Source organism: Neopelma chrysocephalum, unplaced genomic scaffold (genome assembly GCF_003984885.1).
Source record: "Neopelma chrysocephalum unplaced genomic scaffold, ASM398488v2 Primary Assembly neopelma1_80b, whole genome shotgun sequence".
NCBI classification, from domain to species: domain Eukaryota; kingdom Metazoa; phylum Chordata; class Aves; order Passeriformes; family Pipridae; genus Neopelma; species Neopelma chrysocephalum.
This window is the reverse complement of record NW_020897742.1, coordinates 9,299,984-9,322,196: the sequence shown is the minus strand read 5'-3', so window position 1 is coordinate 9,322,196 and position 22,213 is coordinate 9,299,984. Positions and strand designations below refer to the sequence as shown.

Genomic DNA, 22,213 nt, shown 5'->3' with positions numbered 1-22,213 from the left:
TATACTACTCCATGCTCCATAGATTTCACAGAGACTTGGTAACTGTAGCAGTTATGGTCCTCTTTTTTGCAATTCTACAGTATTAATATTTAGGGATTTTTTTTCAGTCTTTCAAGTCCATTGCTTCAACCTTTAAATCAACGTATAGAATTTAACTTGACAGCATTGCAATGTTACGATAATGATTGTTGTTTAAACAGCTTTGTAACTGATTCTGAGTTTTATAGTCTAGCTAAGTGGTGAACTCTTGATTACCCAAGGTAACGCACAGAGGAGCTGGGAGGACAAATGAGAAAACACTTAGATAAAGTAAAAGCATAGCTACACAAAACATCTGTAGATTAGGATGATCAGCAAGGCTGTAATGGAGAAAGAAGAGGTCAGTGACACAAGTTTCATCTCCAGTGTGAAAGGCATCTTCCCCAGGGAATGATCTGCAGCCCTTGGGCCAAGGGGTGAAAAGCAGCTTGTGTGAACAGCACTGGAGGCTTGTCCCTTCTGCCTCTCACTGCTTCCCCCAGAAACCTATCCCTGGTCTGTGCTGAGTGCTGGTGGTACCCTTGTACCCTGGGACTTAATTTAATTTAAATCATCTGTTCAAAATGTTTGAAATAGCATGAAGTCTGTGTCACAGCCTGCTATTTCACTGGCGTGATTTTGTGGGCATGTGTTGCATCTGCTAGAATGTGGCTTAGGGCCTGCCACGGCGCTTGAGGACAGACAAGCTGCCAGATAGTTCTGGGAGGTGTCGGGGCATGGATGATGAGGACTTGAAAAGTCAGGGGAGTGAAAACCCTTGAAAGTTATTGCTATGTGTGTAGTGCTGACTCAAACCTGCTTGGGAAAGTCACCAAATGTGGGTGTGGCTCTGCAGATTTATGTGTGTGTCTGTACTAGGAACATACTTAATTCACAATAAAGATAATTCAGCTCAGATACCTGAGAATAAAGTATAGTTTTAAAAATAACAACAAAAAAAATCATAGTAATAATGAAAACAACTCAGTAATAGTGAAATAAAAACAGCTCAAATATGAGTCCCATAGGATTATACAGTGGATTAGAGTTACTCCATAACTGTTGGCTAGCTGAGCACTAATACCAGCAAGCATCGTTTGCCTTCTGCATTTTTCAGCCATTTGGTTTCAACTGGGCAGATCATCTGTGTTGTTGATTCTAAACCCAAAATAACAGCATGTAACAAGCTGCTGACCCTTGTGGAGCAGTCACTGGCAGATACGGGAACTCCATGCATGAGGCATTTGCTGGCTGAAGTGATCTCCAAGTTTTTGATCCAGCACTGGGGAGGAAGTGTGGGAGCTCAAGGAGTGCTAGAGGCCAGCTGGCCTGGCCAGTCCTGCAGCAGTTTTAAGCGAGCCTGTGGGGCCTTGGGGATTCTCCAATGGTCTCTCAAGGATTTGTCACTTGAAGCTTGGCTTGTAAAGCCTCTTCTCTCTTGTCAAGTGAGGTAGATTTCCTGAAGCTGACAGGTCTCAAAAGTTGTTTTGAAATTGTTGTGCTGTTTGCATTGATATATTTTTGTTCCTAATGGAAATAGAGGCATTTTACTAATTTTTATTTTTTTTTAAGTAAATGCTGCCTTTTCCTCCTCTTCTAATTTTGTTTTTCAGTGCTTTCAGCTTACACTGATTTAATGGCCACTATTATAAGTGCTGCAAATTTAACTTCTGACCACTACATAGACAGTGAGAAAACATTCATACTTTTATAAACGCTGAACATCTCTAAGTTTCTCTCTGGCATTGGTTTTACCGATGCTGAAGATACTCCAAATACTGAGACCAAGATAGTGTTTGAAAAAACAGGCTGGTACCTTTTTCTGAGGACCACTTTCAGTGGGGTTTGGTTTCCTAAACGCCTTTATGAATCTGGGTCTGAAAGGACTTGAAGGTAGGTCAGAAAGTAAAGGAATTTTTGGCGATTTTAAAATGAAAGATGCTGCTGTGGCATATACCTGGATATCAAACTCTTATTTCAATCATATGAGGCAATTTTAGCTGCAGGAGAGGTTTCTTTTGAAAGCAGGAAAAGGTGGAGAAAGTGATATCCAAAGTGCTTTTGGTTTTATTTCTACTACTAATGTCTCCCTTTACTGCAGCTGTAGACTCTATAAAGTATTTAATCTGCAACCTCTTCAGAGATTTCTTCTGTTAGTGGCTCTTCTCAGACCAAGGTAATTTCCTTGAGCATTTGTACAGATCCGGGTGTTGTGACCTGACTGACACTAAAGAAGCTCCTTTTTCTAGAACGAGTTCATTTTCTCTGTGAGGTGACCTGACACAAAATACGGTGAGGTGTATCTCCTCTGTCACTGAGGCTTGTAAGCCCAGCAGCAGGTAGTGGGGAATGTGCTGAAGCTTCATTGGAGGTTTTGTTTTCCCCAGAAAATCCTTCATATCTGGCTGCTGAGCAGAGCTAACAAGCAGCCTTGGCAGTTCTCTACTTCTCAATGTCTGTCTCATCTCTGAGCTGTGTAGGAGTTTGCAAAGGCAGATTAATATTTAACATACCTGGAGTCTTTGATCTTTCAATTGGAGTCTGAATACATCTAAATCCTCATAAAATGCAGACAGAGGAGATGATGCTGCCTTTTATTCACTGATGCAGAGGCTGGAGCACCCTCCTAATTTCAATTCCTTCTTCCATCTCAGGCTGTTTAATTCTACTCTCCAGCTTGTCTGTCAAGAAACCTTATCATCAGTCTGCTGGGTGCTCATGCTGAAACTGCCTAATTTCCAGGCTTTCAGCTGTGTATCTGAACCACTTGGCTTGAAAGCCTCTCTGTCTGATCTTCTGAATCCTGAAGTGCCCCTGCTACAAAAAAAAAGGTGGGATGCCCTTCCTAGGATGTTCTGCATGCTGGTGACCAGGTGCTCTTCTGGGCTGTGGGGTGAGACCTGCAGGCTGAGGCAGGTAGGACCCACATCCTCTGTTTGCTCAGCCCACAAATCCTTTCTCTTAGGGGTGGCTGCTGCTGAGGGTTAAACACCTACATTCAAGTGTCTGGAAGAGCCTTCCAGTCATGAGACTCTGGCATATCCTCCTGGCTGGCTGGTCAACCACAACTCACTGGTTTTCTTATAGGGAGCACTGGTCCCTAACTTGGCATTATGAAGGCTGTTCCTGCTATGGACCCCCTCACTTTCTAGTCAACCAGCGCTAACTATTCAAATGCCAAGACTGGCCTTAGAAATATTTGAAGATCTGGAGAAACACCCTTCTCCTCAACCTTTTTTACTGGCTAGTTTTTGTTGCTCTCTCTTTTACTTGCTGATGGTTGTGAATCACAGACAGGAAAAAGAGGTAGGACTGTCCACAGTGGATACAGTGAGCTTCTCTAGGCTGCAAGATACACCAAGTTGCAGTGCCTTGTACTCTGGGATTAGGAGTCTTCTCCTGGGGAGATGTATCCAGATCCAAGCTTAATGTATGTAAAGTAGTTTTAGTATGCACATGAAAATATTTTGGAGGAAAGTGCTCTCACAGAGGTTGATACTTCAAAACTATATCAAGACTGTGTTCAAATAATTTGTACAACCTTAGAAAATAGCTGTAAAGTGGCCAGCAGCCTGACCCGATTTCTAGTAATTCTGGCTGGCCCTGTGCATAGGCAAGAGAGGCCATAGTCCGGAACAGCAGAGGACAGCAACACAGCAAATATTTTCCTGCTGGTTTTGTCTGTCAGAGCCTTGAGGAGCTGACCTGGTTGCTTCTTCTCCATGGCATCCAAATTTCCATTACTTTTCCCTTTCCTCCCCAGCTATTGCTGTTCTGTGTGTCCACCTTTATCATAGAATCATAGAAAGGCTTGAGTTGGAAGGGACCTTAAAGATCTTCTAATTCCAATCCCCCTGCCATGGGCAGGGACATCTTCCACTAGACCTGGTTGTTCAGGGCCCTATGCAACCTGGCCTTGAACACTTCCAGGGCTGGAGCATCCACAACTTCTGTGGGCAACCTGTTCCAGTGCCTCACCACCCTCGCAGTAAAGGATTTCTTCCTATCATTTAATATAAATCTCTCCTCTTTCAGTTTAAAGCCATTCCCCTTTTTCCTATCGCTGTCTGCTTGTGTAAAAAGTCACTCTCCTTTTTTTCATAAGACCATTTTAAGTACTGGAAGGCCACAATGAGGTCTCCCAAGAGCATTCTCCTCTCCAGGCTGAGCAGCCCCAACTCTCTCAGCCTGTCTTCATAGGAGAGGTGCCATCCCTCTGATCATATTTTTGACCCTCCTCTGGATCCACTCTAATGGGCCATGCCTGATTTTAAGGTATACCCTCTCCTCTAGCTCTGACTCCTCATGATTGGGTGGCAAAAGTCAATTTTGCCTGCACTCTTGAGAAGCCTTGAGTGATATTGCTGCAATTGTGACAAAACCTATCATGGCCTAAACATTTGAACAGCAATTCCACAGTCTTCTGGATATTTTTTCAGATTGACAAAGCTTGTCTATGAAGCAGTTCATGCCTGGCCCGTTAGAGGAGCACATGGTGTGTTGTGGAAATCCCCAGATTTCCATTTTCCTCCCTTGTCCCATGGGAGGATTACCCAGCACCCAAGATTTTCCCTAGCATTTCCTGCCCCACTGTAGCTCACTAGATTATGACTGTATTGAGATCTCTTGACCCTAGAGCTCTTCCCAGGTCCAAGCATAGATGCCACCTTTTTTAAGGCACAGGCCTTTAGCTGCTGCTGTCTTTCCTTTGGAAGGAAAGATGGAGAAAAGATTTGGGTCAAAAGGGGCTCACAAGTCTTTGCCCCAGATCTGGATGATCAGTGAGAGCTTGGGGGTGTATTGTGGAGTCCTCCTTCTCTGCAATGTGGGTGTAGCAAGGGTGTTGTGAGGCAGAACAACCTGACCTGGGACTCATGCCATACCCTCCATACATGAGAAGGGAGACAAAATCTGCTCCCATCAGACCCCCTTTCTGCAGTCTCCTAGGGGATAATGGAAGTACAAACTAGACAGTAATTCAGACGAACAATTTATTCCTGCAACTTCAAAGTCATCTATTTGGTCTTGCTGCTAAGATGTCTGTTATGCTGTTTAATATCTTCAGATCATCCCAAAATTAACAGTTCCACCATCCTAGACCTCAAATATGTTAAGTCATAGAGACCCATGTACTGGTCCCATACTTGTACCTAATCTTACTTCACTTATTTTTGAAGAAATTCAGGGAGAGGAGAGTAATATAGCTCTAGATGTAAAATGCACATGTCTGTATTGTGGCTATAAAAGATGATATACAGGTACTTTCTCTTGAAACCCTGATATGACTTTCATCTTATTTGTGTAATACAGAGTTTTGGTGAAAGAAGGACTGGAAAAACATACCAGAAGTACATAAATAACACTTTTGTGAAAGTATTTCTACAGGCCCCCTAACTACTGTCTTTTGATGGTCCTTTCACACAGACTCCATTTCTGTGCTGTTATTTTCTGAGACATCTCTTCACAGCCTAATTTCAGACAAGCCATTCACTTGTAGGCTTAGACAAGGGGATGTTTCAAAGCTGATTCTCTTCAGGAGTTATTGAAGACTCTGATGTAACTTCATTGCATGATATAGTGAAATATTACCTGCTTTCCACCCTCAATGACTTACATGAGGGCTATTGTATCAGACAATTTGCTGGGCATAATTCCAGTGCTCAGGTAGATGGGAAGTGAAATTTCAGGCATTGAAGTAGGTCTCATTTTCTATTGACTTGCCTCTTTAGAGCAGTATCCACTCTTTCTAAGTGGGAACTTAGTACTAACATCTTTTAGTGCAAGGCCAAGTGGCCAGGAAGGCCAATGGCATTCTGACTTGTATCACCAATAGTGTGGCCAGCAGGACCAGCACAGTGATTGTCTCCCTGTATTTGCCACACCTCAAATCCTGGGTTCAGTTTTGGGCCCCTCACTACAAGAAAGCCATTGAGATGCTGGAGGGTGTCCAGAAAAGGACAATGGAGCTGGTGAAGGGTCTGGAGCACAAAGTCCTATGAGGAGCAGCTGAGGGAGCTGGGATTGTTTAGACAGGAGAAAAGGAGACTCAGGGGAGACCTTATGGCTCTCTACAACTACCTGAAAGGAGTTTGTAGTAGGATGGGGGATTGTCTTTTCTCCCAAGTAACAAGCAATAGGATGAGAGGAAATGGCCTCAAGTTGTGCCAGGGGAGGCTTAAATTGGATATTAGGAAAAATTTCTATGTGGAAAGGGTTGTCAGCCATTGGAACAGGCTGCCCAGGGAAGTGGTTGAGTCACTACCCCTGGACATATTTAAAAGATATGTACATGTGGCACTTAGGGACATGGTTTAATAGTGGACTTGGCATTGCTGATTAATGGCTGGACTTGATGATCTTAGAGGTCTTTTCTGGTCTAAACAATTCTATGATTCTAAGCCCATATACTGTATTTTCTCCGTTCACCTTTCCAGATCCCTGTCTCCAATGAGAAACCTGAACATACAATTGTCCATTATTAGCATTGTTTAATCTCCTTGTTAACTAAATTTCTTCTGAGCTTTATCTCACCCAATCTAATGGCAAAACAAACTGCTAAATGTGCTGCTGCAAGTTGCATGTCTGTCTGAAGAACACACAAACTGCTTGGAGGAGCTGCATGTGTTCTTCTCATGCTGTGTGGATTGTGGCATGCAAAAATACGTTGTATTAGTAGTAGGATGCTGCATGCGTTCAGAAACTGTTGAGAGTCTTTGGAATTCTTATAACTGTTTACTCATTCTTTTGTTTAGGAGTCAGTGACCTGTAAGTGCTCATTATGAAGAGAGATCTGGTTTTCTTGGTGACTCTAATTAGCCTTGCCTTCCTGTCACTACTAAGGTCTGGATATCCTCAACACATTGCAGAGGAGTCCTGCTCTGTTCAGATTCTTGTTCCAGGCCTCAAAGGTAATGTGAAAGCCTACTCCATTATTCAAATATTAATCTTTTTCTTCTAACAAGCTCATTTGCACCACTGACAGTTTCTAACAGAGACAAAGAAGGTGCCTTTCAGTTGCCCTCTTATTTGTTCCATTTGTAGCCTCCTTAAAAATGGAGTTTTAAGGTCCATAAGGTGAAATTAAATCTGTTAAAATAAACATGGTTCAGAGAATGCATACGAATCTCCCAAATTTACTCCTGATCAGTAGTGCTTGTTACTGTGATACACTGCCTGCTTGCTCTCTCTGGGTTTATACTCAACGGTGGTACACATAGCCAAAGACTGCAAAGGCCCTACTTTATTATACCTGGAGAGGTTTTAATTTCCATGTTGCAATGTAATGTAAAGTATTTTGCGTTTTCTAGTATTTTGTTTGTATTCTCTTGATTTTTAAAAGCTCTAATACCTTTTAGAAGAAAGAAAACAGTAGTTAGGGTTTTGGCATTTCTATGGTTTTTGTGGAAAAAGGCAACATTTTTATAAAAAACGCCCCTAAACTATTGCCCAAAGAAGATGGTGTAATAAGTTATTGATCTTTTCATAGCAAAAAATATACCTTACATAAGAAATCAACCAGTAGGAAGAATTAGCATTTTAAAGCAACAGCATCCATTACAGTGTGAAATCCCAGCCCTGTTTAGTCAATAACAGTAATTTCCCTTGTGAAGGCTATAGTATTTCTATTGGAATTTAGCACCTATGAATGTGGGGAAGTACTTGTTAACTAAGGAAAAAAAAACCCATAAATCCTACTAGTTTATCCTTAACAATATATCAAAAAAGCATTGTTTAAGAACCACACGATGAACCTTCCATTTTCTTTTTGTAATTTTGCCTTGTACTATCACAAAACTCACCTAATCAGGAGTGGTGCCATTAATCTTTTCTAGTACAAACCTGGGCTTTACCCAGCTGCCCGAGGAACATAGTATAAGCTGCAGGCACTGTCTGTTCTGGTTACCTGATTGGTAAGAGAAGGCTCAGTTCTGTTCTGCAGTTGTTCATACAGTTAAATTGTGAGCACAGCCTGGCCATAGGTTTGGCTGTAGTGTAAACTGCCCTCTCTAGACATTGCCCAGTTTGTGTGTTGCTGCCCTGTGCTTGAAACAAGAGAATTGGGCTGTAGGGTGCGGGTTCTGCTTGGCCAATTGGCTTTAGGAATAAAAAAGCCCTTTGTTTATTCATTATTACTTATTGTTGTTTTGTTTATTATTATAGATGCAGCTTTGGATGCCTGAACTCAACCAAAAGCTAATTTTTTCTATTTACTTCAATAAGTGACTTTTGAAGTCTTAATAGTATTTAGACCTTCTGTAGATGTCCTACTTATAAAGGACAACACTATATCCTCAATTCTGAGGTTTGATTAAGACTTGAGTAATTTGTTTAATATATTTACTGTGAAAAAGGCATAAGATAGTGCTGTTAATGTGACTACAGAGGAGAACTTGTTAAGCTAGTTAAATCTATGTTGTCCAAAATTACATGAAAGATCAGTTGAAGGGTCAGACTCCACAGCACTGGGGACTTGAAGCTTTGAAATGACTTTTCATTTCAAAGAAGTTGACAGGCTTGGACAAGTTTTGTGACCTCTTTGCCTTAGTTTCCTTATTTGTGTAATCAGTCAAAATTAACATCTATGATTACCGTTTTAGTGCAAGGATCATTATTATTATTATTATACACAGCAGAGGTTTTTAAAGTGTATAAACAGTGCAGGACCCTGACCCTTTGGCAAAAGGCAATACTGAACATGGAAAGCAGAAACAGGCCTGAAAACCATCATGTGTTAATGATTTCACTCCATTTCATGAGATGTAAGCCTTGCAAAATTGAGAGAGATTGATGTACAAATTCAGTGAAGCACAAAATGGCCTGATACAGCCCTAGTTAATGTGAAATCCCCAAAAAACTCTCAATGCTCCAGCTATGCTGTCAGAGGGACTGGCTCAGAGAAGTGACAATGCTGTCCCCTGCTGGCACAACTCCAACCCATTTCGGTGGCCAAGGCTTCCTTTAAACTGAGCAGATATTGGCTATGTGCCCAAATTTCAGCTCCCATGCAGTGGGATTTGTTCACTGCAGCTTTTAGATCTGTGCCATTTCCTCCTCAGCTGGAGTGCCAGCAACATCTCCAATGGCGGGGGAACAGAGCACCATACTGCTGCTAGGCATGACACTGTCAGGATTTGGGAAAAATAGGTACAGGGAAGAAATTGAAGAAATTAGGGAGACCATGGGATATGAGAATGGCAGAAGATAGAGTCCGAAGAGGTGGTGCAGAAAGTGGAGCCCAAACGGGGTGGTGAAGGAGAAAATCATCAGGGAAAAATACCCAAAAGCATGGGGAATTTTAGAAGAACAGGAAGAGATACAGGGGGAAAAAAACCTAAACAAACAAAAAACCAGAAGAGCAGAAAGAATGAGACCGAATGAAAAGACTGGAAACTTGGAAAAAAAAAAGACACAAAACCAATTAAGAGCCCACAGAATAAAAGAAAGAATCAGAAGGGGCATGAGATGAGAATGGAGGTGGAAATGGATGATGAAGAAAACCAGTAAAGACATCAAGACTAGAAAAAGCACAAATGAGTTTAAGGTCAGCAGTTCAGGCCTTAGGGACTAGGTTTGTTTTTTATTCGTGCGGGTTTTTTTTTTATAAACTCAAGAGTATAAAGGAATAAGATGAAATGAGGAACGGAAAAACCATGGCTCTGAGAAGGCAGACAGCAGACTGAACCATGTTTTAGGAAGCTGACTATTAATAATGGGAAAAGTGTGTTGTGTGTGAAAAAGGGATGGATGATGAAGCCTTGCTACATAGCTCACTCATATTCCTCCTAAGGTCCAGTTCCTTTTGATAGATCCATGAAATTGAAGTTACTACTATTGTGGAGAAAAAAAAATAACATGGAACAATCCTTGAATGCTTAAGTTCTCAGTTTGCTACCTTGTTTTGTCTCCCTTTTAGAATCTAAAGCAGTAATTGTCTTAATAGTCTGAATGACATTCAATACATAAAAAAGTTGATGATAAATAAAACCAACTGTATTTTACACCCACACATGATGCATCTACTCACCCAGGGAATATGAGTAATGGAAGAAAGTTATCACCAGCCAAGAATGCTTAATAACTCACATAGTTAATATTTGATGTGCTATTTTCATTGTGCATAGATGGTAGAGCTTAAGAGAGACAGGATATGAACATAAGCATAGAAAAATCCTGTCCCAAAGAATCCACAAAAGGGTGCAAATAAACAGCAATGGTAAGATATATCACCTGAATTAAGAAAGATCTTTCCCAGAGATGATGGAAGAAGAAGACTGTAGTAGTGTCAAGGTTGTGCCTGATACCCGTGATCCTACTGCAGCTCAGTTTGGTGACAGGGCTAAATTTCTTTCTTGGCACTGTGGAGCACTGCTAAACACATCTTACCCTGTCTCAGCTGCACCGTGCTGATGAAGAAGGTACTGTTTTATGCAGTGGGGCTGAAGCAAAGAGACATCCAGGAAGGGATGGAGAGGAGATTGAGCAGGAGATATGACTGCAAAGGGACTGTGTCTGGCAGAAAAGGGCACAACAGAGCAATTGGGTAGGGACTGTGATGCACAGATCCCAACCTCTTGCTCTGAAGTGACTTGGTTGTAGACCAGAAGAGGCTGGAGACCAGAAAGGAGGCACGGAGGTGTCTTTCTCTAATGCATGAATCAAAAGTTAAAGTTATTGTTAATTGGTGAGATATTAAATTGATTGAAATTCCTTAACAGAAAACTGTTTTTTTTGCCCATGACACCTGCACAGTCTTTGCTTCCTCAGCTTGCACAGTGCCCAGGATACATACAGCAAAAATAGGGACTTGAATGTGACAAAGCTGAGCTGGACCACTGATCACTTCCTCTTGGCCAAGGTCTTGCTCCTTAAAACACATTATAACAAAAAAGTGCAGAATGGTCTCTAGCTGGGCCTGTAATGGGATAATCTCCTCCCAGAGAAAGTTTCTAAAACACCCACACTAAGGAACGTGGTGCCATCTTATTATAGGAATAAATGCAGGCAAGTGTAATGGCCTGAAGCAAGAGTGATCTATTTTATTGATCCCTAATGCACAGCTTTCACTCTGAAGAACGTGTAAAGCAATAGGCTGTAATAGCCTGCTCTCAGCCTCCAGAGAGCAGGGAAAAGTCATTGTCAGGATTTATCTTTGGGAAGCAAAGAACTCATAACCAGCCCTGAGGGGTGAAAGGCAATCATACAAAGCCTATTGGTTACCTGATAATAAAAATGTGACGTTCCCAAATGTGCCAAATTATAGCCTGTTTCATGCTAACAATATTATTCACTGGGGATTATGTGAAGTTTGTCCTCATTAAGGTCAGAGAATGGCCTAATTTTGCATGTCTGAAGGCAGGGAAGATGGTCTGGAGCCTGCTGACAGCCTGAAGAATGAAAATATAACAGATGGAGGACCAAGTTCAGTTCACAGCCATCTAGGTCTACAATAAGGAGAGAGACAGAAAGAGAGCTGGAGGCAGTGTATTTGAAACATGCCATATTGTGGCATGTTTTTACATGCCATCTTTCTGGCCCCTCTCTGAACTATAGCTGCCAGCTATGCCAGAGAGCAGAGCTTGTGGGGTGCATGATAACCTTTGACTTTCTTGCTGTGGTGCTCCCCTTGACTTCCTGGAGAGCAGTTAATAACTCTCCTCTATAGAAATACGGTGCTGAGGCATCATGTGTGCTGTGCTGGCTCTGGGTTTTGGATACTGGCATCTTAATTTCTATGGGAGCCATAGAACGTTCTTCTCCTTCATATAAATCTTTTTTTGTCAAGGTGGCTGTGTAAATCATTCAAACTTCTGTTTGTGAAAGAAATTTTAATTTTAAGTCAATGGCAAACTACAATGGTAGGGGGCAAAAGAAGCTAAGCATCCTCAAATTTTCAATGAAAGGAACCAGGAAGGAAAACATTTACAGAAACTGATGTTTAAATATGGTGACTATAATGATGCGCCATGAGCCACGTGCATGTCAGTGGCTCAGAGATTAAAAGGCACAGTATATACTGAGGATATGGAGTAGGAAGTTACTCTTTCATGCTTAGAAATGATCCTCTAAATGTAGCAATGCCATTTTATAGGTCTGATGAATGGCATTTTTTAAAAAAAATGAGATTATAGCTAAGCTATTTGCACTTGAGACTTAAGCATGTCCTTAGCAGAGGCTCAAGAAGTGTTTGGTGAACACAGACCCAGAAGTTTATGTGCTAAACTGGGGCCTAATTCTGAAGATTCTACTTAAGTGAATGGTGCTGTTGAGTTTTTTGTAGGTTGATGATACAAGTAACATCCACAAAAATAGACCTGTTGTATAAGACTTCAGTAATGTATTGACTTGGGGTTTGTCTATATTTACTCCAACTGAAGAAAATTCTGTTCTCTATGCATCAAGTAAGGCTGTTAAATCAGATTGCATCTGCTTTTATTTTTTCACTGGAGAGAATGGCACTCTTGTCACTGCTGCTAACAGAAAATAGTCCTGGTTTAATATGATTCTTCTTTTTGTTTCCTTTTGTATCAACAGGGGAGGCTGGAGAAAAGGGGGAGAAAGGTGCTCCAGGTCGTCCAGGCAGAGTTGGACCTCCAGGAGAAAAAGGTAATTTTGTTAAAGAAGATGTTTTGAAAGTCATTCCTGACAAAATGCTGTCTTTTCTTCTGAGGTGATGATGATGGGAATCCTCTCTCCCTTTGCTGGGTGATTAAAACATCCTTGGCCATTTTTGTTTACTATTGTTGTGGTTTAACCCCAGCTGGCAGCTCAGCCACACGTAGCCACTCACTCTCTTCCCCCCGTTTGGATGGGGAGAGAATTGGAAGGGTAAAAGTGAGAAAACTCATGGGTTGAGCCATGCACAAGCAAAGCATAACAAGGAATTCATTCACCAGTTCCTATAGGCAGGCAGGTGTTCAGCCATCCCCAGGAAATCAGGGCTTCATCACATGTAACAGTGACTTGGGAAGAAGACAAACACCGTCACTCTGAACAACACCCCTCCTTCCTTCTTCCCCCATCTTTATATACCGAGCACAATGCCATGTGGTAGGGAATTTCTCTGGGGTCAGCTGTCCTGGCTGTGTGCCCTCCCAGCTTCTTTTGTGCCCCCAGCCTGCTTGCTGGTGTGGTGGGATGAGGAGCAGAAAAGACCTTAACTCTATGTGAGCACCTCTCAGCAATAAAGATTACATTTCTGTGTTATCAACCTAGTTTTGGTCACAAATCCAAAATATAGCACAATACCAGCTACAATGAAGAAAATTAACTTTATCCTGGCCAAAACCAGTACAACTGTATGCACTTCTTTGTAGGCTATTACTTCTGGTAAAAAAAGGTCTCGATTTTTTAGTAAGGTCTCTGTGAAGAAAGACATCATAATGTCTTATTCAGAATTTGCCTTCTGCAAACGAAAACCTCACATGAGATCAGAGGGAAAAAAATCACAAGGTTCAATTTTCTTGTTTCCTTTTTTTTTTTTGTGAATGTGAACACTCATAAGTTATTAATGAAAACCATTGAGGGAAGGCATAATAGGCAGAGATGGCCATGAGTGTTTCCACATTTTTTGGGTCGCAGTTCTGTAATATCTGTGGAAAAATGGTGATAAGGCTGTTTGCATTGTAGTTCAAAAATATTTGGAGCTCCTGAGAGGAATGGTGCTCAATAGTGTTCAGTTATACAGCAAGAGAAACATGGCATTTTCATGTTTGTTTTCCTCCTGAAGCAAGGAGGAAATTTGACCTTCATAAGTTTTCCAGGAGGTGCATGTTCTGAAAGGTTCATGTTAGGAGTAGCCAAAACCTTTTGATATTGAAATTAAAGATTTGATATTCCTGTCATCAGAACAATGGCATGAGTTAGTTTTTACTGATCTGAGTTTACAGTCTTCCTTTCAAGGCAATCATACTGGTAGTTTATACTTCCTTATGATAATGCATGGTCGCTGTGTTGTTCTTTTAGGCAATTATGGGAGCCTGATACCTGCAGTTTTCCCTGGGACCAAAATCCATAGCTAGAGCTCTTTCCCCTACAATGCATTGAAAAATTTATAACTCCCATGAGATGTATGTGTGTTCAGTCAGTGTACTTGCCTTATGTAGGTGTACTTTCAAGGACAACTGTTAGAAAAAATATTGGAAACTAAAATTTCAGCTCTTGCAAGATAATGCAATAGGAAGTTAAAGCATGACAGAATAATTTAGGTTAAAAGGTTGTAAAGAGCTCATCTAGTCCAATCTCCTGCTTTAAACAGGGCAGACTTCAATATTAGAGCAGGTTGCTCGGGGTTTTTTCCACATCCTTTTTGATCAGTCTGTTCACCAGTTTCATCATGAAAGACCTTTTCCTTGAAGCCTACTGAAATTTTTCCTGTTGTAGCTTGTAATCATTGCATCTTGTCCTCCTTTCTCTGTGAGTCTCTGAGAAGAAAATGCTGCATCTTCACTAGAAATTACTTGTAAGTAGTGGAAGACTGCAATTAGGTCCCACCTTACCCTGCTGTACTGCAAGCTAAGCAAAACCATCTTTCTCAGCTGGACTCTGGTTTGTTTCTCATGTATGAGGGCCCAGAAATCTCTGGGTCCTTTTATGCAAAGGAGTTTTTTTAGCCAGCCATTGGCCAGACTTCATCAATGCATAACAGGTGAGGAACTTAGCTGAACCCATGGTATTCCTGTCAACATATTTCTGTAGCATGTCGAGGTCCTCGTGACTGACAGCGGTGTCCTCCAGCGCATCAACCATTCCTGCCAGCATGGAGCTCATTCATCGTCTTCCTCCTGTTACTGGTGAAGGACTGGTTCCTGAGGAATGGCATTAATTATCACCTGCTGATTAGACTTTGGAAGCCTTGCAGCAGTGCTAGATAGGAGTCTCATCGCCCTTGAATGCTTCTGGGCAGTGCCATGGACCTGTGTACATCCAGGTGAGGTAGTCCCTCACTCAATCATCCAATGCCAGGAGTGGCATGTCCTCCCCAGATCTTTGCTACCAGATGTGCAGAACTGGGAGGCCAGAGAGCAGACCTTGCCAGTAGAGACAAAGAATGCACTAAGTGCCTCTACCTTCTCAGCCTCCTTTGGCACAAGGTTGTCTTAATAACCTCTTAAGAACCTCTCTCATTGTGCTGTCTTGCATGTTTCTCTAGCTTGGTATTTTGTCAAATCCCTTCAAAATGCTTTAGACCATCTGAGAAGTGGAGGTACTTTTTTTCAGTCAGGCCAATCCATGATGTAGCATTTCATTTATTTATTTTATACTGCAAAATTGCATTTATTTGGAAAACCGTTCTCATAAGGAATGCTTGATTAACTCTAATAGTAATGATAATTTTCCAGTTTTCCATACCTCCAAAAGTCCAAAATTTTGATGAGATTAAAAAAAGGAACACTGAAGTGGAGAGGGGATGGGACACGAGGAAGGGTGCAAGTAGAATGCCCCATTCACGCGTGCACACTGTCTTTTTGTCAGCTCGGGCGGGGAAAGGGCCAGAACATAGGGCGGAGCATGAGACAGACAAGCAGGGGAACAAACCAGGATCGGGACATGGACAAAAGGGGGAGGAGTGGAGGAAGCAGGGAGCAGGCAGCAGGCAAACTCATGGCAAGCCTGGGCACGACCAGGTTGTGCACTGTGTAGTGTGAATACAATGAAACCACATAATAACAGTAAAGTCCATATGATAACTGTAAGGTCTATATAATAAAGTCCTGCCAATTGCTGTATGCTTTTCTCCATGCCTGGGAACTGTTCCCATCCTGAATCTTGCTCCTTCACAAAGTGGAAATATACTACAAGAGAACACACTTGAAACAGAAAAGAGATGAGAGAAAATTGAATATTAATGCATACTGTATTGGTATTTTTCCAAGAAGTGCTTTCAGTTAAACACAGGCAAAATTTCTTACTACACCTGTAGCAACATATTTTTTCTGCTTTCCTTTTTGCATCCAGAAATGTCTACAAACAAGGTCTTGTTTTAAATAAATTCTAATTAACTAGTTTTTCATTAATGCTGTACATTATCAGAATCATGTTACTTTTTTTTTCTCTTGCCTTTCTTTGTTTCATTTTTCTAGCAAGTTCATATAAGAAAATATGTTTAGTTTCTTCGAACTCCATAGGTATATAATAACAAAATAACTTACAAAAGAAATGGTTTTCTTATAGTATATTAGACCTGAAATGAACAGCTCAAGATTAGAAAGTGCTGCAAATGTTTTTATCATGCCCTTTCCTTATGATATTTTCAGATTTTGGTAACTCAGAAACTGAGAAACATTAAAAGTTTCTGGTGCTTACCTGAAATAAATCTCGTTCTGACTGTCCTGATGCTTCAGGGTGACATCAGACATACTGATGTCTTTGGGTACTGATTAAGGTTAAATTCCACTTACTTTCCTCATTGCTTTTAATTAATTGTATAGGTCAATTATGATGCATAGCATGTCAGCAGAATATAAAACTGTGTTGGCCTTATGTAAAGCATAAAGCACTGTATCGAGTACAATGACTGTTTCAGACAAGCAGTGTGTACTGCAGTGCAAGTTTTGGGGTGTGAAGTTCATGGAAGTAACTGTCACTATGTGCACAGATGGCTGTACTGTGCACTCCCATGTTGGGAGTGAACTTCATTATTTCACTGAGTCATGATGCAGTCTAAGGCCATAACTTCCATGTATACAAATTCCACTCAGATAGTTCAGTAACAGTACAGTCCTGTGAATATTCCCATACTTTATGACAATCAAAATAAGGAGAGGAGGGTGAATTTGCTGTTGGAATGCATCATCAAAGGAACAGCACATTAAAAATGTGTTCTTCAAGACATTTTAGTTTTCTTAGAACTGTAGCCATTTGAAAATGCATTATTTTAGTATTTTAAGTTCAGCCTTTATACATTGGATTTCATTTATACTCAATTATAATGGTATGTTAAGCAAAGTCTCATCCTGTTCTTGGGCTTGGAACTCAACTGTCTGTACCTTTGCAGTGTTAGCACAGCAACACTGACTTTGGCTTTTGCCAGCTAACACTTTCCCAGGTAATTCTTGGGCGTATTTCGGGAGCTGTCACAATGAGCAGCTTGCAAGTGATTATCCTGGCTTGAAGAGTAAGACAATTTAGTATCGTGGAGTGTACCATTCTCAGCCACCTAGTTCCCACTGCCAGGGAACAGTCCCAGGCATTTAGTTTACTAGGCAGAGCCTCTTAAGTAGGAGAGAAGACTCATTAATTTAACTGGATTGGAGCCAGAGTGCTCAGTCATTTGTATAATCAAATTCTAAAAAGAGGCAATAATATCTTAATTTATATTTTATTATTACTGATTGCTCATTAATATGTAATCAATCAATCCTTTGCATTTCTGAGTCAACTTTTACATGAATTTATTGCTCGCTAAGGAGTGCTGCAGGCAGTATTCCATATAAAAGTCCTGACATTGACAGTTGTGAATTCACAAAGTGGGTATCTGGTTCAAAACTGTCTTTCAGTTCCACCTGAACTCAATAGGATTTTGAGAAAATCTGTGGTAAACTGAGTGGACAAAAAAATGGCAGATGGGCTTCAATGTAAATAAATATATTGCCTAGGGACATTAGGGATGCGTAATTTAATCCATACTTACATGATGCCAAAACCCAAACCTGTCACTTAAAACTCAAGAACTGCGCTGAAGTCATTAGCAGCAGTCCCAAAGCCAACAGAACAGTGCCCATTATCAGAAAAGATACCAAGGACAAAACAGGGAACTACTTTTTGCAGCTGATTTTGCTCTGTGTAAAATCCTGACACGCACTGTCTCAAGTAATGTGTGTCTCTGGCCTCTGTCTCTCAAGGACATGAGAGGTAAGAGAGGGGCACCAGAAATGTGAAAAAGAACAGCTGCCTCATAAGGAGAAACTTAAGGACAGGTTGAAATTCTTGCATGTGTACAGAGTAGTCTGAGAGGGTTCTGATCGAGGTTACAGAATCCCCAGATCCCATCATACCTGAAGCTGCTGGGGACTTATCCAGCACTCCACCTGTAATACACTTCAAATAGTGGATGGGGTTGTGTGATCTCCCTGTATTGCATCTTTTGCTGCCACCACAGGAAGCAAAGTCTTGGGCTAGAGGGATCACTGGTCTGAGCAAGCTTGGTATTACCTTGTTAACATAATTCTAGCAAGATAGGTGTTTCATGAGGGCAGTTATTTGTCTTTATGTGCATCTGACTACAAACTCCTCCACTCAGGAAGGTACCATACTATTACCATTTCTTTTGTTTTGAGTGTACTTTAAAATCCTTTAAACATTTTTGCTTCCTTCCTAGATTGTATTTTTTCTCACTCTCTTTAGTTTTCTTTGCAAATTTCCTAGCTATTATGATTTCTAGTCAGTGTGGATCGATAATAGTCTACTCTTTTTTTCCCTCCTGTTTTTTGTGCAGAGCTTTTAAAGTTTCACTTTGTCATTAAACTACCAGTCTGCAATAAGTGTGATGGATCACTGCTGAAAGGTGTTTATTTCTCCATTGCCTACCATGGGAGCTCAGATAAACAGTTTAGACTAAAAACCCTAACTTTCAGGTGGCTAATGCTGGGTGAATGTAGTTGGCTTGCCTCAACTACATAAAATGCCACCTGGGATTATGCACTGTTTGTTCACATAAGAATATCTGTTTAACATCTTTGTCAACAACATAGACAGTGCACCCTCAACAAGTTTGCCAGTGACACCAAGCTGAGTGATGCAGCCGACATACTGGAGGGAAGGGATGCTATCCCGAGGGACCTTGACAAGCTTGAGAGGTGGGCCCGTGTGAACCTCATGAAGTTCAACAAGGCTGAGTGTGAGGTCCTGTACCTGAGTCAGGGCAATCCCAAGCACAAATAGAGAATGGGTGGAGAATGGATTGAGAGCAGCCCTGAGGAGAACTTGGGGGTGTTGCTTTATGAAAAGCTTAACATGACCCAGGAATGTGCACTTGCAACCCAGAAAGCCAGTTGTATCCTGGGCTGCATCAAAGGAAGTGTGGCCAGCAAAATTCGATGGAAGTGATTCTCCCCCTCTAGTCTGCTCTCACGAGATTCCACCTGGAGTGCTGTGTCCACCTCTGGTTCCCCACCTTAAAAAGGACATGGACTTGCTGGAACAAGTCCAGAGGAGGGCCATGAACATGATCAGAGGGATGTGGCATCTCTACCATGAAGACAGTCTAAGAGAGTTGGGCTTTTTCGTCCTGGAGAAGAGAAGGCTTTGTGTAGACCTTATAGCACCTCCAGTACAGAGATCTACAAGAGAGCTGGAGAGGGACTTTTTACAAGGACATGTAATGATAGGACAAGGAGGAATGACTTTAAACTGAAAGAGGGCACGTTTAGATTAGATATTGGGAAGAAATTCCTTACCGTGAAGGTGGTGAGGCACTGGGATAGGTTACTCAGAGAAGCTGTGGTTGCCCCATTCCAGGTAGTGTTCAAGGCCGGGTTGGATGAAGCTCTGAGCAACCCAGTCTAGTGGAAGATGTCCCTGCCCATGTCAGGGGTGCTGGAACTAGGTGATCTATAAGGTCCCTTCCAACCCAAACCAATCTGTGATTCTATGTAAGATGTAATGATGTTGTAACCACTGTTCCCTCACTAATCATTGACCTTCGTTGGTGTGGATAATTCAGATTATTTAGCATAAAGTGGTGCTGTAGCTTGTTGGTGTATGGGAATTTTCTAATTTCCAGTTGCCACTAGTTTTTAGAAGTTAAGTGTCCTGAATGTAGATTACTACTATAACATAATTAAATCCTTTAGAAATACCATTCTCATTCAAGTTTGGTTAACTATTTGCATTGGGAATACTGACTACTGCAAGACTATCAAGGTACACTCTGGGAAAGACTTTTTAATCTTCGCCTGTATCTTATGTTCTTTTTCTAAGTATCCTCTGCAGATTGCTGTCAAAGATGGCACTAGAGTCAAGAGGCCTTTGGTGTGGTTTGGTACACTTCTACTTTCCTTGTTAGGTAGGTGTCTGTGATGTCCTCTAATCATGAAGAATTTCTGATTTGTCTTCAAATCCTTAGTAAACTACTGCTCTCTTCTCTTTGACATGATTCAATTAAATTTGTCTGTGACATGATGAATTTGTGTTTCTGCTGGATTTGCCTTTCTGACACCTTTTTATTTTTCTAAGTAGTTTTATACCTTCTTGTCTGTTCCAGTTAATCCTGTCTGAAGTGATTGTCATACTGTATGAAAACCCCCATCTATAGTGTTGCACAAAACCCTAATTTTTTCCCCTGGTTGTGCAGCCCACCATTTGTCTCTGGTATTTTAATTCTTCCTTGTTGTTGTTGTTGTTGTTGTTGTTGTTTTTTCTTTGAGCCTGAAAAAGCCACCAAGAAGATCATTTAGAGTTTCCTTATCCTCAGTTCCTTCTGAAATCCTTTAAGTCTTTTATAATTGGTTCCAATGTATGCCACCTTCATCTGGGAGATAACAGATGTCTTGCTTCATATTCTCCATTCGAACTTCATGTTTGACTTCCCACTTTTGGTCTATGGAGAATTAATTTCTTTTATTGTCCTCATTTCTTTCCAGCTCTTACTTCCTGATTTCATTAAGACTCTTCACACTGCGTTTTTGACAACCATAGGGCCACTAAAAAGTGCTTTACAAAAAGTATTAAAACTTCTGAAACCCTCAAGGCAGATGGGTCTCTCCTGAAACCTTGTGATTTAGTCTGCAGAAGCAGAATAAGGAAGCCCCTGGAGTGGAAGCAGGGGTTAGTCACTGTAAGAGAAAACCAAATCCAAACAGTTCTTTTAATGAGCACAGGAGGTTTAATGTATGTCTTCATTGCTTGAGATAACACAGTTTTACTTCGGAGCAGATCAGGTAGCTTTTACTGGCTATGACCAAGAAGCAGCTCATTTTCTGGGCAGTATTTATGAGAAAGAAAGTGAATTAATTTTATATATTGTATTTTATTTATGCATTAGATGTATGTGTTTATTTAATTTTGTCCTGAAAAGAAAAAGCATTCGAACATCTGATAATCTGTTATAGCAACCCCAATTCATAAATATGTAAAGCAAGAAAGGTCACTTTCAGAGCAACTTGATAAAGTCATTACAAGCTGGTACTTTAAGGATTCTCAGGGAGAAACCCTCTCAATATACTATCTATATTGGATAAATATCCATCAGCACACCTGCACAGCCCAAAGGATTGCATCTTTAAGTCAAGCCATGTAACTGTTCTGAAAATGAAGCTGTATTCCAGAAAGCAGATCTTCAATTGGCTCAGTGGATTACTTCCATTCTTCCAGTAGGAAAACCAGAAAATATTTTTGCTTTCTGGTGAAAACCTGTGTTCAATAGTGTCTGAATTTGATACTTATTGGAAACAAAGGAAGACTATTGATTGTAGAGTTTGCCAGTAATTAATTAGACCAACAAACCATACACATTTGGCTTCTCTCAGTTCAGAGGAAATTATTTCTTCTTGGTTCATGCCATCAAGTTATAGTTGCTTGAGACTTCATGGAATAATACAGAGGACATCTCTTAGCCCGGTGGTGACCAGTTTATACTCTGAAACTTGTTATTTATTACACCTTTAAGTCAAAGGTAATGATGAAATGGATCATAATATTATCCAGCTTTCAAAAATATGTATGTCTATCCAGCTGCAGTGACAACAGAGGGCAACAGACCTTCAGTTGCATAGATCCACAACTGAGGCTGAGCTATGACAATTTGTACAAGTCCAGTTGCTGGATCCCTATGGTAGATTTTCCTCCTAACTTGTCTCATTGTTTCCTTCCTCCTGTGTAGACAAATGGTGCATAATAGATGTTACTTTGAGAAAAGAAACAATCTTTTCAACAATCATTGAAAAAACCCTGCATAAATATTTCCTAAAACAGACTTGTGTTTCTGCAGGATGGGAGCCTCAGAGGGCATTCATACCTGTAGTCCCTCCATACCCACTGTCCATTAATAGTCTGGTACAGTGGAAAACATTATCTCCTATGACAATATTTATATTGTATAAATAAGCCAATAAGCCCAAAGTCAGCCCTCAGTTACAGTGGAGCTACTGTCTTAGATGAAATGTCGGTTGTGCTTGGATCCTTTAGGTCTTCTCAACTCCATGACAGTTTTACTCCACTGATTCGTGTCTGAATGCAATCCCCCTACCCCCTTGTTGTC

General features: G+C 41.0%; 1 protein-coding gene across 5 annotated transcripts in view; it reads left to right on the top strand.

The window, feature by feature from the left end:
• COLEC11 (collectin subfamily member 11) overlaps positions 1–22,213 on the top strand; it is a 38,629-nt gene that overhangs the window by 11,987 nt on the left and 4,429 nt on the right. For 3 of the 5 annotated variants that reach the window (XM_027690286.1, XM_027690282.1, XM_027690287.1), the window contains 2 exons: positions 6,771–6,926; positions 12,550–12,621. In XM_027690286.1, coding sequence (XP_027546087.1) covers positions 6,797–6,926; positions 12,550–12,621 — 202 coding nt within the window. In that variant the 5' untranslated portion in view covers positions 6,771–6,796. Of the gene's footprint in view, positions 1–2,672; positions 2,847–6,768; positions 6,927–12,549; positions 12,622–22,213 lie in introns of all 5 variants that reach the window. The other 2 variants (XM_027690285.1, XM_027690283.1) reach the window with 1 other exon arrangement.